The following is a 16,054-nucleotide window of genomic DNA, read 5'->3' as shown; positions in this document are numbered from 1 at the left end:
CATAGTCGTCGACTCGCACGATGACGACGTGTACATATCGGGTGAGACCCCTCCGAGCATCCCCTATTGCGCTTCCGGTGCCGAAATGCCGCCCCTTCGTGACGTGGCACCATCTGCACGAGTGGGGTTGTACTTTACCGATCGATGGCGTCGTAAGGGTGGGTTTTAGTCGACGCGAGAGATAAAGCTAACTTGGACTTGAAGGAAAAGTTACTAGAATACACGATAGCGCACACATCTGAAAACTAGTTTTTATTTATAAACTCGCTCAAAAAATTTTAAGATATTTGTTGATTTGTTTGATATTTTGATATTTCATTTGAAAGCAATTTACAAAAATTTCACAAAGATCTTTTTTTCCAATAAATAAAAGAGAATCCAGTCTCGAAGGGATAAAAATACTTTTCGCTGCAAAAAGAATAAGAAAGAGAATATATAATTTTTTGCATTCTCGCATCTTTATTAAAATACTTACACGCTTAACTTACACGTATACTACACAGGTGTGTGTAATTAAATTAAATAGACTTAACTCTCTATATATTTTTAAAGCGATACGATTACTCGTTCAAGTCGAGCTTTCGCGCTTCGATCTCGCTGGAAGGACGCTCGGCGTCCTTTTTATAAGCACGCGTCGCGACGAACGATCGATTTGCCGTCAGCGACGCGGAATTTCCTTTTCAGAAGGGGAAGTCCCTTTTCACGGTTGATATCATGTTGGTATTTCGCCTTTAACCCCGACATACATAATTTGTCACGACATCTTGAACGATGTTTTATGTCCCAGCGATGAAACATCCTTTCTTAAATGAAGCTGAAGAACATTGATCATTCTCTACATGTTTTCGTACAACATATAAAGTAATTTAGTCGTGTACTCAATTCATGTTCTGTTATCGTGCTGAATCTTAATTTGCGACCGATATTTTAAATAACATGTTAATTTATTCTAATGACAAAAAATATCCATTTTTTTAATAATCTTGAATACGTGATTAAAATAATGGAATAATTTAATATAAAATTACGATCATTTTATGTATTGCATGAGAGAATGTAGAATGTAAAAAAATGCGAAAACGTAACTGTAATTTCGCGGACCGACAAATATAGCTTTTGAAAATTCATAAGCACAATATATATCGATCCATACATAAAAAAATAATTTGGAAAATGTACCAATTAACACTTTTCTATTCGGTTTTAATTTTTGCATAATTTCTTGTTTTTTTATACGACATGTTTTTTATAAATCTTATATTTATATAAGAATAAATACACACATATATTCCTAAACGTATTGATATAGAAATATTATTAAATTATTTTAAACATTATTTAATTCATCTTGCTGCATTTTTTCAACAACGATAGGCATCTAATAAAGATTGATTGTTGTTCTAAAAATTGCCTTTCGCCATATTATTATCTGCTTTAATAACCGAACAGAAAAATGCTAAGGACGACTTTACGATTGATCGAATCGACGTTTTTGACGTAGCTCAATACGTCGAATTTTTCTCATCTTTCCATAACATCATCCATCTTGGGCCTCGTCATCACGCATCGACCTCTATAGCAAATTTCTGTCATGTGAGACACCTTCGTGGTGGTCGAGGTTCTGAGAACCTTGCCCAACATCGTCTGGGTAGAGTTTGCCTTAATCACCGTGCCTGTAGCTCGTCTATTCGGTGTCGTTGTTTTCGTGGTCGACGTGGTCGTGGAAGGCTCTGTTATTATGGTTTCTTCGGACGGTACCGCCGTGTTCATGATCGTGTCTGGGATCAGCGTAGTTGTTTCAAAAATCGTATTCTCTTTCATCGTCGTCTCTGTGATACCTTGTGCTTCTTTGAGATTAGTCGCGTTCTCTTCGATATTGATATGCTGCGTTGTAAAAATGTCTCGCGAAGGGTCAGTCGTGCCGATTATTTGATCTGCTTTTCCAGGAGTCTCATTTTTAGCTTCGACTACTTTCGCGATTTCTTCTACCTCCTCCTGGTTCTCGGCACTCTTCATGCTGTCAAAGATGGCTTTCACATAATCGGAGAGTGTTTTTACGCTGGAATCACCCTCGTTTCGCGTGACAACACCGGGAATGGGCGTCGTTGACTGCAGTTTTAACGTAGATTGCGATTTGTCGAGGGTTAACGGGTATTTCACTTCGCTCCATTTAATTCTGTGATTCTTCGGGTGCGCGTCATTTTCTTCGTCATTTTTTTCATGCCTCTTTAACGTCATTATATGTTCCTTCCCTTTATTGATGGCACTCAATTTTTGTATCTCTTCTTTCGCAGTCGGAGAGTTAGTCAGTTCCGCTACAGTATCCTCGATCTCCTTTGAAGTTCCTGATCCATCAGGATAATTCGATGGCAGATTATACTTTTGATTGAATATTTCGACATTTTCCAAATTATTCTGCTCACTTTTGTCTTCTTGAGAATTCTCGTCCCAGTATTCTTTTGAGTCTGCTTCTTTTTGCACTTTAGTTTCTTCCTGTGACAAACGAACAGTTTGTTCAGACGATGTCGTTTCTTTAATATCGTTTCTCCATCCGGTTAAACTTTTATTTGCCATCGTAACGCGTTCTTCATCAGTACTCGATGTCAGCGTTGCACTAGTCTGTGTGTAATTTTCCTTCAAAGTCGTCACTTCGCCATTGTCGGAAGTGACATACGGTGTCGTCATCGGCGTCGTCGTCGACGTCAATATTGTCCAATCGGGTATTTCCGTGCTGACTGATGTGACACGTGTTGGAATGGAGACCTCGTCATTCTTCAGCATCTCTTCCAAGAAGTCCTGCAGCAAGGACTTTTGCGTCGTTTCTGTGGCAATTGTGGTGGTTGCGATGACAGTTGTCGGTTGGATAGTGGTAAACTTCGATTCACGGACCGAATTATACTTGTAATGATCTTGAACCAGACTATTCATTGCGGAATTGAAGTGTTGGGATTCGGCAGTGACAAAATCGTCTTTACTTACAGGCCTTACCCGCACGCGGACTCTTCTTCTTCGAGTCTGAAATATGAAGTTTCAACTTATTTTTTATTATTTTTTGCATATATCACATGAAAGAAGGCTCATATGATTTTAATTACAACATTACAATAAATTTCAGTCTAAGGGCCAAAACAATCGAAGATCGAAATATTTTTATATCTATATAAATTTGAATTTTTTTATTTAAATTGAATTATTATATTAATTTATATAAAATTGATCTTATATAGATAGATTGAAAAAATTTGTCATGTAAAAATATAAATTATTTTAATAATGATAGAGTGCATGAAAAATTAATATTTTCAAATACAATATTTTACCTTTCTACCGGTAAGAGGGTCGGCGATTTTTTTCATCTTTGTGTCATCGGTTGCCTGTTCCATAGAGCTATCTTCCTTGTCTCTCATCCAGTCCTGCGCTTCAAATGACGTTTCCTTATCGCTTTCGGTTCGATCCTGAAGTACCGTCGTCGTTACAGCCGTTGTGGCATTCAATTTCTCCGTGTGATCCTGCGCATTTGTCTTCATTCCGAAAACAGCACTATCAATCATTGCGTCCGTGCCAGCGGCATCGTTCGGCGATTTCTGATAGTCGGAGGAAACGACCACCGTCACCCCCGAAGGCACTTCCGGCCCGATCGTAATAATCTCGGGCGCGTTTTCGTTTTTCTGATTGTCGCGAATCCTGCCCCGTTCCCTCTTCGACTCGTCGGTCATGCGATTCGAGGCGAAGCTCGGCTGGAACGACGTCTTCGACAGCTTCGTGGACCATTGACTCTCGGCGCCGTAAATGTCACCGCTGGAGTGTTCGCTCACGCGATCCGAATGACTATACTTGCTTGATGGAATACTGGCCAGTTGGGTCTGATCGTATTCCTCCCGTTGTGACATCTGCTCCGGCAGATTGCCGAAGTTTAAAATAAATTCCTGAGGTGGATCCTGGAAACATACATGTGCGCGTTACGTGTTCAGAAAGAAGTAAACCGTATCTTTTAGAAAAATATTGAAGAATAAGTTTGAATAGCCATTTAAAATTAATATTGCGATTTTCATATCATAAATTTTGAATGAAAAAGAAATTGATTACATTTCTCTCTATTAATTACATTTTTTTTAAGTGTGTCAAGATTAGGGAATTTATTTACGTGTTCGCTATTCTCCTCGTAGAACTGCGTCGGTCGATTCTGATTCGGTACGAATTGCGGCACATCGAAATTGTCATCGTAGAGAGGTTGCTGTCTTGTCACGGGCAGTTGTTGCGGCGTTATTCGAGAATAGTTCTCGTCCAGCGGCAGCTCGTTGTTTGCCTCAAGACCGGATTCCGTGTTCGTCATCGGGCGTTTCTTTCCCGGTCGGCGGATTCTTCCTCGTATCCTCGTTTGCTTCGGTTCCTCCGGTTTCGTTTTTGGTTTCACCGTATATACGGTGTTATCTGGCATCACCGTTGCAACAGGTATAGTTTCCGTCGTTGTCGTGAATATTTTTGTGGTCGGCTGGCGAGTCGAGATCTGATTGTATTTCGGACGATTCTTTAAAATGTGTGTCGGGCTCGATTCCACCGCTGTCTCATCGTTGGATATTATGTGCTGTATCTGCAACGAGTTTATTTGCATTCATTAATGTTTCCTGTGCGATATAGTACGTTGAAGGGAAGATTGATGGAGTATTTCACACAAAAGTTTTATAATGTATTTAGTGGAAGTGACTTTGTGGTGTAATATTGAGAACACATTGAAAAATTTTAGATGATTGCCAAGAAAAAGATTGATGGGTTACACAACAGTCTCACTTCATCTGAAGAGAGATGTAATATTAAAAAAGAAAAAGGAAATTAAAAAACTTTATATTCTCCTTAATAAAAAATAAACAATTAACAGATGCAACACAATTTTGATAGAATATGATAGATAAAATCATAAAAATATATGTTTTGTTAACTGGGTGTATATACATATATACATAATGTGTAATTATAAATTATAATAGAAATCTGCAAAAATATTAACTACATCTACCTTTTTAATATGAGAATTTTTCACAGCTAATTGAAATGTATTACAAGAACGAGTCTTTATTCATTCGAAATTACGAAATTATCATTTATGTTATAAAATTATCATTTATGTTATAAAGAGAAAGATAAAATCTGTAAAACGTAAATTTTTCATATTCTCAATTTTTTTTTTTTTTTTGTGAGAAGCTATTGTTTTTTGATGAAAAGCTTTACTATTGATGAGCAAAGCAAATATTCTGTACAATTAGTACAGGTTCTGATTGAAAAATGACAGTTTCTAAATTTAATTGAAACTAATTAGACGCTAAAACTAACTTGTGTTCTCAAAACTACGCATTTCTTTTCTCTATATGTCGTGCGAAACGTACCTCGGATAAGGCAGGTCTATATGTAACGGGTGCTTGGAATCTGTTATCTATCGGATGCACCGATTGCACCGGACGGAAGTTCGGCGCTCTTATAAATCCGTAATCGACGTCTTCTTCCTCAGCGCGGGTGGTCGTGGTAGTGGTGGTTGTCGTTGTCGTTGTCGACGGTGTAGTGGTGGCGATCAACTTCTGCTGCTGAGTGGGATGTATCTTTATATATTCGTTACCGTCGGTCTGCACTTGCGATCCGTGATTCTGCGGACGCACGCGTGTCTTTGTCCTCGATCCATCGCGATTTCTGTGACTCGAGCCGCGGCTGGAATCGTGATTCACGACGCTAAAACGAACATATTCGTCCTGAGAACCTCGAGGTCGCGTTTGAATCGCGGAATCCTGATGAGTACGACCACTTAGTCGACCACGAACTCGCTGGCGTATTATTACAGGCGCCGGAGTGGTCGTGCTGGTCGTAGCGATCTGAAATTGAAACAATTAAAATGATACTTAAATATTATATGAGATATAATATTATATTATATATAAATATTATATTATTTCAATGGCATCTTATCTTTTTTTTATGTGTGTCAATAATAATTCTTTTTGAATGTAAGATTTTAACAATTAATTTTTATTTATTGCATCTTTTATAAAATTTAAATGAAATTTTATTTTGTATATATAATGATGCCTCAAAGAAATGCATTTAATTGAAATGCGCAAAAAATCATTAATAATATCAATTAAGCATATGTACTTCGATAATCGATGCCTCTGTAGAGGGAATCTGCAGCTCGTAGTCTTCTTGCTTGTTCTGCTGGAGCGGAATGAAAATCGGCGACGCATTCGGATCAACCTCTATTGCGCCGTCCTCGATCTTGCCCTCATCAATATTGCGGAACGAATTCTGTCCACCCATGTTATAATCCGGCTGAGTTTGCGCCACGTTGACCTCGTAAATCGGAGAATATCGATGTTCCTCGCCGGGTCTGACTCGGGGATCTTCCGTGATAGCGTGATTATAGTTGGCATTTTCCTGATAACGCGAATATTCTTTGTGTCTTTGGGGAATATTCGTCTGGTCTGGTGAATTCTCGTTTGTAACTTGATAATTGAATCCGTTTACCGGAGCCTGTTCGAGTCTCGGTTGCTCGAAGGCGCCGTTCTGATCGTACGTGGCTTCTTGATGATAGCGCGCATCTTGAGGGCGATTTTGCGGATAATTTTGACTCTTGGAGTAATCGTCAGACATCAAGGGTGAGCTGTGCTGTATCTCGCGCAACGGCGGGTAATTCTCGGTCTGCGTGGGAGTAGTTGACGGATAATTCTCACGGGTATAATCGCTTACCCCCGATGGAGAAGTTTCCTTTTGGTGGAGATTGGAGGTGGATTCGCTCGTCGGTGAGTACGCGTCGGGAGATGCATTGTTTTGCGAGTCGCCTTGCGTTGGATAATTTTCGTAATTGGCTGCTTGGTGAGTTTGAGTCTGAATAAATTTAAAAGATAATGTTTAGGTATTAATTTACTTTATGTTTCCCATCTCTAAGATTTAGAGGTAAAAGAGAAAAAGAGCAAGATTAAAGATTAAACGTACCGATTGAGAATTCGCTCTATCTCGATTTCTGTATTTCTGCGTTCTAGACGTTGGTCTCCTGTGTTCTACCGCGTTATATTTCTGTGTGGTTTCTGGTATTTTTCCCTTCGTGGGCTCGTAAGAGGTCTCGTGATAATCCTCCGTAGTAGTCGTAAATCTAGATTTAGATCTGTTGTATGACGGTCTTCGTGTTCTATCGGTTTTATTACTAGGTGTCTGAGTCGTTTTGGGTCTCGTGGGTATGACTCTGCCTCTGTGCAAATATGATACGATATATTTCTATTATATTAATGTTATGTTGAAATTCATGATAAAATAAAAAAATTTTTATTGATGCTGTACAGACGTTTTAGACGTTTTATTTATATGTAGATAGCATAAAAGAGAGTTCCACGTGAAATTTTTATATGAGAAAATTTTATCTCTGATATATTACGATATGCATTATATCTCGAATATAAAAAATATAAAAACAATAAATGTGTGCGACAAAACCTGAATAATTTAAGTAAAGGTAAAGAAATATTTTATAGAGAAAAATTATTGTTCTTACAATAAATTTTTATGCAGAAAGTTATAAATTATAATAAAATTAATGATATATTTTTGGTCTCACACACATACACACATCTGAATATATATGCTTACCTTCCTCGGGGCCTGTAGGTCGTGGAGCTTACACGAGTAGTTGTTGTCGTTAACGGCGTGGTTGTTGTTGGTGGCGGCGTCGAAGTGACAGGAAGATTCTCCTCTTGTTTATCCAACAGCGAGTTTATTAAGCCTGGCAGATGCGGGGAAATTGGCGGTAATTCCGCTGGAAAATTGAATTGCGTTGGTCCAACTGGCGCTCTGACGTCATTGGCGTCGTACGATTCACCTAGATTAGCTTGATATTGTTCGGCGGCGTTATATTTCTGCGTCTCTATTTGCTGAGCAAACTCCTGATTGATGAGCGCCAATTGATGAGCTGCCAGGTCTTGTTTCTTTGTGGAAGGATTATGCGGACTTACCGTCCCGTCCTGAAAACTTGGCGTATTAGAATAAGATATCTCCTGTCTATAGCTATCCGTCGTGTCGAATTTGGGAGGTTGAGTAATCGATTTGGATTCCTGCTCGTAGTAAGACTGCCTCGGCGTCGTCTTCGTGGTCGATTGTTCACCGTAATATGACGAGCTGATTACGGAGGTCGGCTTATTATCGTAATACTGTCTGAATCTAAATCTGGAACCTGATGGCGGCGACTCGTATTTCGCACTGCTGGATTCTGGGGAAAAGTTCTGAGCAGTCGAGGATGCGTAAGACGCAGTAGTAGCGATGGGTTCGCTTTGATCGGCATTGTTGTAAGAATTCGGTTCGATCAACGACGTCGGACTAGAATTCTGTTCATCTACTTGTGCATTCGGTTCCGGGGACGTTTCCGATAGCGTGTTAACGACGACCGAACCGATATGCGGTGCAGGGAAGGGGATCTTGGCGTAACCCGGTGGCGGTTCGAAGCTCAACGGAGCCACAAAGAAAGGTAGTTTGTCGACTTTGCGCTCCACTCTATTGTGATCGATCGATGACAGATAGGGAAGATCGAACTTGGCGTAACCGTAAGGAGGATCTAGGTTTGACGGACCAACGAAGACCTGCGGGGAACTGGGGCTGACGTTGTCTAAAACAGCGATGGTTTTCGCGTCTTTCAAGATCTTCAGAACGTCGGTGACTTTGACGGATTCTAGCCTGGAGCTGGGACTGCCCATGTAAACAGAGAGGGGAGGTTGATTAGGCGACGGCGTGGTCGTAACTTCGCGGTAGTTCGGCTGTTCCTGGTACTGATTGACCCGTTGACGTTGTCTGCCACGGATCTTCTTGAGCCTAGTGCCGTCCGCAAGATGCTGGCGATGCACTTGTTCACGGAATAGAGCCTGAGGGTTTTGCTGGAGACCGGTGCCTTCCAGGATCCTCTGGTGTTCCAGTTGCTTTAATCTCTCTTCGCGTTCTCTGGCTTCTTCTTCACGACGTTTCTCTTCCTTAGCGCGAAGTTCAGCGAGTCGTCGTCGTTCGAGTTCCTCCTGCCTCTGCTTTTCTCTTGCTTCGCGGATTCGTTCCAATTCTCGTTGCTTCGCTATTTCCTCTAATTTTTCCAGCTCCTTCCGTTTCTTCTCGGCTTCCTTCTGCCGCAACAGTTCTTGTTCTCTCTGAAAAGCCTCCTGTTGCAATCGCGTCTTTCGCTCGAGTGCCTTTTGCTCCTCATTTAATCTGGTGAATTCTTTTATGCGCTCCTCCTTTAGGAATTGCGCCTTTTCTTCATGTTCTTTCTGAATCTGCTGCAACACCTGTCGCGCGTAAGTTTCTTGATCCGGAGAGAGCGAAGTTTGTTCGACATTTCTGTGGTTCTCTCGTTGATGATATTGTTGGCGAACGGGATATTGCTTTCTCCCGCGGCCCCTTTTTAGTTGGCCTGTTTGCGCTAAGGTTTCCGCCGGAACATACACCAGTTGAACCTAAGAGATGTCACAGTTGCTGTTAAAATGTATGTGTCTAATCTTTGGTTTATAGATTATAAAATTAAATAATTAATATTGAATTTGACGAATTACAAGCTTAGCGATTTTTTGGTATAATATTCATTAACTAATATTATTGTGTATAATTACCTAACCTAACCTAATAACATCGTAAACATTAAAATTAAAATTAATTTTTATTGCGTTATATTTGTTTCGTTGCACAATGATTATATTAAAATTATATCAATTATACAAATCAAAGTGTATGTAAGTAATTACATATACGATTTAAATCAAAATCAAGATTTTATGTACTTATTTTTTTACTAACCTCCAGAATTTGCTAAAATTAACTACTATTATTTTAATTTTATCTAACTTTTATCCAATTTTTATCTAACCATAAGATTAATTTATCGCTTTACTTAGTTTCTGCTTTGCTCTGTTATAACGTGCGCATCTTGTATATTTCATCTACGCTCTAATTCTCTTTGATCCGACGAGTGATAATATTGCAGAAATATACAAATAGGGAAATTGGTCTAAATAGAACTTGTTAAATTACGCATTTAAAAAGAGAGCGAACCATTGTTGATTTCATGCATCTTACTTTATTTTTTTACAAACCTCCTCTTCCTCATCGTTTCCGATCAAAGGAGATTGCGATAATCCTGGACTCGGTCGTTCTTTCAGACCTTTTCCGTCAGGTCTTTGACTTCCGTGTTTCGTCACATAAGTATGAGGTCCCTCTTGCGTGTCATCACCGTGTTGCAGTATAACTTGACCCTGAGCAGGCAAATTCGATAGTTCTTGATTATCGTTCAGATTCTGATGAACTTGCCCCGGTCTTCGAGGAAGGAAATTTTGAGGATATAACGGTGGAAGTGCTTCCGAGGATGGATGTGGCGGGACTAAAACTTCCGGCGCTACGGACTCGGGTGCCGTTTGCGAGTTGCCTAAGGAACTCGGCGGCAACGCTTGCTTCTCATCTTCGGCGCCGGGCAAGAACGTCTGGGACTATATAAACGAAAATAAAATCAATTTGAAAAATTAAGCAAGGGATAACCGACTCGATAATATCCTCTATACATTTTTTTAATAATCGTTAAATTTAATAAATAATTTACAGTTCAAAGAAAATGCGCTTAATGAAGAAATCTTTATTATTAGCTTTATTATTTTTTAATTGTTTCTCGTGTAAAAAGCTTTTGCAAAATATATCTTTTTTTACTATATAAGTATAGCTCAAGCTTTCTTATACATCGTAAGAGAAAAATAGACTAAATAAGCAATGAATAATTTATATGAAAAGAAAATAAATAAATTGTAAATGATATCAAGTATTTCTTATAATGATTGTTGATATAATCGAAACTAAGACGTTTTACCTGAAGAAGTTGCTGCTGAGCTCTGAGCTGCTGTTGCAGAAGTAAGAGCTTTTGAATACTCTCCTGTGTCTTTTGCAGCTGAATCAGCTGTTCCTGGTATTGCTGCTGAAGAGCGGGCGGTAACGCGAGTGATTGAATCGGATTCGATAGATGCGTGTCGCTGGCTGGTAAAAGGCCGCTTCCTGCATTGCTCTGTGGCAGTTGAGCGGTCCTCGGATTAGCCAGGGGGATCCATTCGCTATTGGAGACTTGTCGTGACCATCGTTCGGCCGCACTTCCGTCGAATACGCCTAACAATGTTAGGACGACGAACACCGCGGTCGGTGCGAAACACCTCCGCACAATCTAAAATCAACGTCATCGATTAATTGATCGTGGACGCCAGATAATTAACTTCGTCGACGGCACATATGCTATATTGACAGCGTAAAATTGCTTTGATTGACTTTTCACGATGGATTTAGGTCAACATCGACACTTCTACATTTGTGTATGTGTGTAGCGTAATTCATATTTTAAAAATAAATCATTTGTTATGGCTGGTATAAATGCAATTTCGAAATGCAGGCTGAATCGTAAATTACGTTATCGGCATACAGTATGTAGAATTATAAATTAAATTGAATTCTGTCGCAAATTGCATTTGAATATTTGAATATTAGCTTGTTTAAAACGGGCTTAATAACCAAAAATACTAAATATTATTCTGCTTGGACGATAACAAAAAAGTCAGTAAAAGTAAAAAAGTCAATAAAAATAAAAGAATATTGTATTATTTTATACATTAAAGAATAGAATATTAATACATTAGAGAGCAACGGAGAGAAAGACAAAATGCGGTAACGGCTTGTGCAGAAAATAACAAGAAACTAACCGCAATCTCACCGCGTCTATAATGATGCGAATAAGTAAGTAAAATATTTATCATAAGCCAATGAAATGGCAGCGACTCGGTTTTATCGCTTTTAATGGAATCTGCGGTTTTATAATATAACAAAGCTGCGATGAAGAAGTAATACTATTAATTATTTCCGATATTATTGTCCACATTCATCAAGTATTTCGTAAACTTATAACGATTAAAAATCTTTTAATAAATTATTTCCTTATTGTGGGAAATAATTCTGTTTTTTTTTACGGTTAGATCATCAATGATAAGAATATCGAAATACCATTATGTCTAGTAATATTAGTCCAGGCGCCAGAGACAAAAACATAGGTTCATAATGCATAATTCTACGCAAATGATTTTCCTTTTGGGAATTGTTTAGGGGTGCCCCCTGAGCGTAAATGCAAGTTGGCGCGGCGTGGGGGGGGGGGTTATGCTTTAGCCACCATCCTGGAAATTAGTTTTCGCCAAATATCTCACAAACGGTTAATTCTACGACAAAAATAGTTATAATCATTTTTGTAGAAAACAAAATTTCCCACCTTTTTTATTTTAAACTTTTTTTTGTAGGGTGGATACCATTTTTACAAAACTTTGACGCGCTGTAGCTCGAAAAATATCCATCCTACAGAAAAAAGTTCCAAATAAAAGAAATGGTGAATTTTGTTCTCTACAAAAATGGTTATGACTATTTTTGTCGTAGGATCAATCATTTATAAGATATTTGGCGAAAACTAATTTCCAAGATGGCGGCTAAAGCATAACCCCCCCTTGCATTTACGCTCAGGGGGCACCCCTGAACAATTTCCAAAAAGAAAATCATTTGCGTAGAATTTTGCAGCCAAAAACTCTCTGGCGCCTGGACTATATGCATAGTTATCCATTATTGAATAATTTGTGCTAATGTCGATGAAGTTTTTATTTAATTTTTTCTTCTAATGTAAAAAAATTAAAATGTCATAAAATAATATAAAATTTTATTATAAAATATAATACAAATTAAATTATATTGAAAAAATCTATAATTATTATCATGATTACCTCTTCTTTAACTAGAAAATTATATAAATTTAATTAAAATAATACATATACATATATGTATATGTGACGTAAATATTTCATATATGCATATCACAATAGGCGAGCATAATTAAAAATATCGAAATATTGTTATATAACTAAATAATATATATATTATTATACACATATATCATATGTATATTATACATTTGTATATTATTATATACATTTATGTATATTATACATTTGTATATTTATACATATTTATATATATAAAAAATAGATAAAATATTTTTATTTTCCTAGAATACATGTACGAAAATTCCACATTGCAATTTTGATTTCTCAAAATTCGCGATTAACTTGATTCACGTACGATCGTTCATCTTCATTGGAGATGCAAGTGACGCATATTGTTATATCGAAACAATATGCAGCGGTTTACAATTGTTCCGATATCTGTTTTCGATACAATTTTCCATTTCACTTCTACTTAATTTATCGCACGCGACTTTGCACGCTACAGTTGCATTAATGTTCTTTTTCGTTATATTTTTGTCAGAAAAATCGTTAGATGAAGAAATAAATCAATGACAAGCATATGCCGTAATATACATATGATAGCTCCATCACGATATCCAATTTTTAATCGATTTGCGAATAAATAATATAAAATTAAATTGCGATTAAAATAATAGCGCTGTGAGCACACGAGTCATTAGATACATTTGCGTGTCTTTCGAATTATAAAGACAACTTTCACTAAAGTTGTCATCTATATTTATATCTTCACGCGATCTGTATGTAGGCATGCCTATATATTAAGGAAAGTTGTTAATTTCATGTAAATTAGTTGTAGATTTTATATAATTTATTAGATATAGATAATTGGAGTTTTTATTCACGCAAAAATAAATAAATTTAAAGATTTCTATTCAAATAAATAAATTTAAAGATTTCTATTGGAAAAGACGACAAGGATTAATTTGCTTCAATCATATGTATGACCTTAATTAGAATATACGATATTATAATTGTATATTTTCAATATCTAGTTTCTAATATTGTATATGTTATATTTTTTAGGAAATATCTGCGGGCGGTATCGGGTGACATGGTGTTCCAGTGAATGTAGTCGGCCTTCTAGTTATGAACACGGAAAATGTACGCATACAGTCTGCTGTCTTGAACTTATTTTACATCTTCGAGCATATCAATAAGGCTGTCACGACATGTAAGTAGATATGTGAAAAAAGATTCGAACAGCTTTCTGTTACATGATTTGAAGTTTTGCAATGTTATAACCAGTATGCCATTAATGTGATTATTCGGGTAACAATGGCCGAATTATTCTATTAATATTTCTATCTCGATTGCCGCGAGTTATTATTATCGTTATCGTTACAATTATCAATATTCAAAGCTGGTATCGTTATCGTACATTGCCTGTGAATCGTGAAACTTCTGGAGTATGACGAAGCTAACGAACTGTGAATCGTATCAAATAGCATACGATTTCTAATAAATGGTTTGAAGATTCTTTACCGGATCTTACGAGATCATAAGTTACGAAGCGAAGCTTTTACGAAAATTAATGGATTATACGAGCAGTTATGTAGAAAGCAAAAACGCATAACGAAAAAATTTATCAATTAGATTCATAACATACTAAATCTATCTATATTAAGATTAAGATGTTTTTTATTGTATAAACATGATTTAAAAGTATTTTAAAAATACTGTAGAAATACGGTAAAAAATGAATACTTACATATACTTGCTATCGTATAATCGAAGAACTTATTTGCAAACCGCATTTTAGATTAAAAAAATGTGTTTAAAAAAGAAATGGCCTTAGAAATAATCGTGTAATAATTCAGTAGTGTTAGCTATAATGTATGAAATTATCCAATGAATTACGAAACTTATATTTGATACATCTATATGCGCGGATCGATTTTACTTTAATACGTATTTGAATTTTCAATATGACGTACAGTCATCGACAATCTCGAAAAAATGTTTCGAGTAGCTAGAGCATTTTATCGATACTATCTCATTTCGATATTATCGGTGCAATGTCTGTATAATGATATCATCGAGAACGATGATATCATCCGTGGGGTGAATGTAAGCGATGTGAACAATTCGCGAGTTTTCTGAATGATAGCAATTTTCGAACGAGCGTCGACTCTGCGTGCCACTGACATGATTTTGATTACGATCCGCGATGCATACACGAGGCGCAATGCAATTTTCATTACGGAAGTTGCGTGTCGGATACAGCGCGCGATTTTTCTGCTTTCTTCGCGATTCTTTCCAGGCGCATTCCGACCGGTCGTTTTAGAAACGAATCCATCGAGTGTAAAATAATGATGCTATTCGCGCAGACAGTTCTCGTCGAAAAGAAAAGAAATCGATCCCGTCTCTGGAACGTTCGTTCGCGCATTCTGCGCGTAGCAACGAAATTCCGACAGAGAATTATACATATACTTCGATCGTGTTTGACGGAAGCAACGAGAAATTTCAAGAATGCGTAGCAATTATCAATATAAATATGTTGAGAACAGTCGTTGCAGTTTGTCGACCAATGCATGCTGACATCATAGGTAAGTACACCCTCCAAGTTTTATTAATACAATATTCTATTTTTAATATTAAAAAGTCCACGAATATATTCTTGATCATTTGATATTTATTCGACTGTAAAATAGACAATTGTTGAAAAATGCATATCTGGAAAAAGTGCTACCTCGAGAAATTTCTCGAGAGGCATTTTTCCAACTATACGGTTGAAAGTATGTCGTGATGATAGTAGCATCATATCGCAATTCCGTTTTCAATCCTAGTCGATATCCCACGCGCTCCCAGCCCCGGGTGCGACTGAAATGATCTGATCACTGTGTGGCCGTCGAAAGAAATGACTTTCTCTCGACGGTGGAGCGCGTAAAGCATGAGGCGATATTCCCCGATCTCGTTTGAACTTCGCTTGTAACATCGTCCAGCCAATTCCGCCGGTAATGTGTGCAATTATCAATCGCTGCATGCCGGATCCGGGGACGGCGTTAAAAAGGAGGTCAAACACCTTTCTCTCAACGCGCGAGGAGAAGCTAGCTCGTATCTTCGGAAAAAGGCGCGGTCTCGATATCGTCACTTTGGTCCAACATAATCGTTACTTTTAACAGTTGAAAGAACTTCGCGATAAGGTTAAAGATTACTACATTGCTAGAGAGCCACAAGAGCTTTCACACTTTGTTGCATTTTTAAATGTTTATTTTTAAAAAATT

General features: G+C 37.6%; 2 protein-coding genes across 2 annotated transcripts in view; one reads left to right on the top strand and one right to left on the bottom strand.

Moving 5' to 3' along the window:
• Window positions 1-16,054, top strand: part of LOC115232948 — a 75,905-nt gene that overhangs the window by 4,483 nt on the left and 55,368 nt on the right. The window contains exon 3 of the mRNA XM_029803132.1: window positions 13,854-15,376. The gene's annotated coding sequence lies outside the window, so the exon portion shown is untranslated. The remainder of the gene's footprint in view (window positions 1-13,853; window positions 15,377-16,054) is intronic.
• LOC115232968 lies at window positions 447-12,090 on the bottom strand. The gene is made up of 10 exons (XM_029803148.1): window positions 12,031-12,090; window positions 10,859-11,203; window positions 10,098-10,487; window positions 7,624-9,464; window positions 6,976-7,228; window positions 6,139-6,867; window positions 5,382-5,858; window positions 4,145-4,591; window positions 3,321-3,938; window positions 447-3,015 (listed from the first exon to the last, which is right to left on the bottom strand). Exons 1-10 carry the CDS (start codon window positions 12,088-12,090, stop codon window positions 1,522-1,524), a joined length of 6,654 nt encoding a protein of 2,217 aa, XP_029659008.1. The 3' UTR covers window positions 447-1,521.

This window comes from Formica exsecta, unplaced genomic scaffold (genome assembly GCF_003651465.1).
Source record: "Formica exsecta isolate Colony F162 unplaced genomic scaffold, ASM365146v1 scaffold1022, whole genome shotgun sequence".
Taxonomy (NCBI): Eukaryota; Metazoa; Arthropoda; class Insecta; order Hymenoptera; family Formicidae; genus Formica; species Formica exsecta.
The sequence above is the reverse complement of the archived record's forward strand: the minus strand, read 5'-3'. Positions and strand labels throughout refer to the sequence as shown.

Excerpts from the sequence above, each read along its gene's own strand:
- LOC115232968 (XM_029803148.1), bottom strand. The coding sequence starts at position 12,090 with ATGCATTATGAACCTATGTTTTTGTCTCTGGCGCCTGGACTAATATTA. Across the intron at positions 10,488-10,858 it reads CTCAGCAGCAACTTCTTCAG|TCCCAGACGTTCTTGCCCGG; the intron begins GTAAAACGTCTT and ends TCGTTTATATAG. Across the intron at positions 5,859-6,138 it reads CAGAGGCATCGATTATCGAA|ATCGCTACGACCAGCACGAC; the intron begins GTACATATGCTT and ends TTTCAATTTCAG.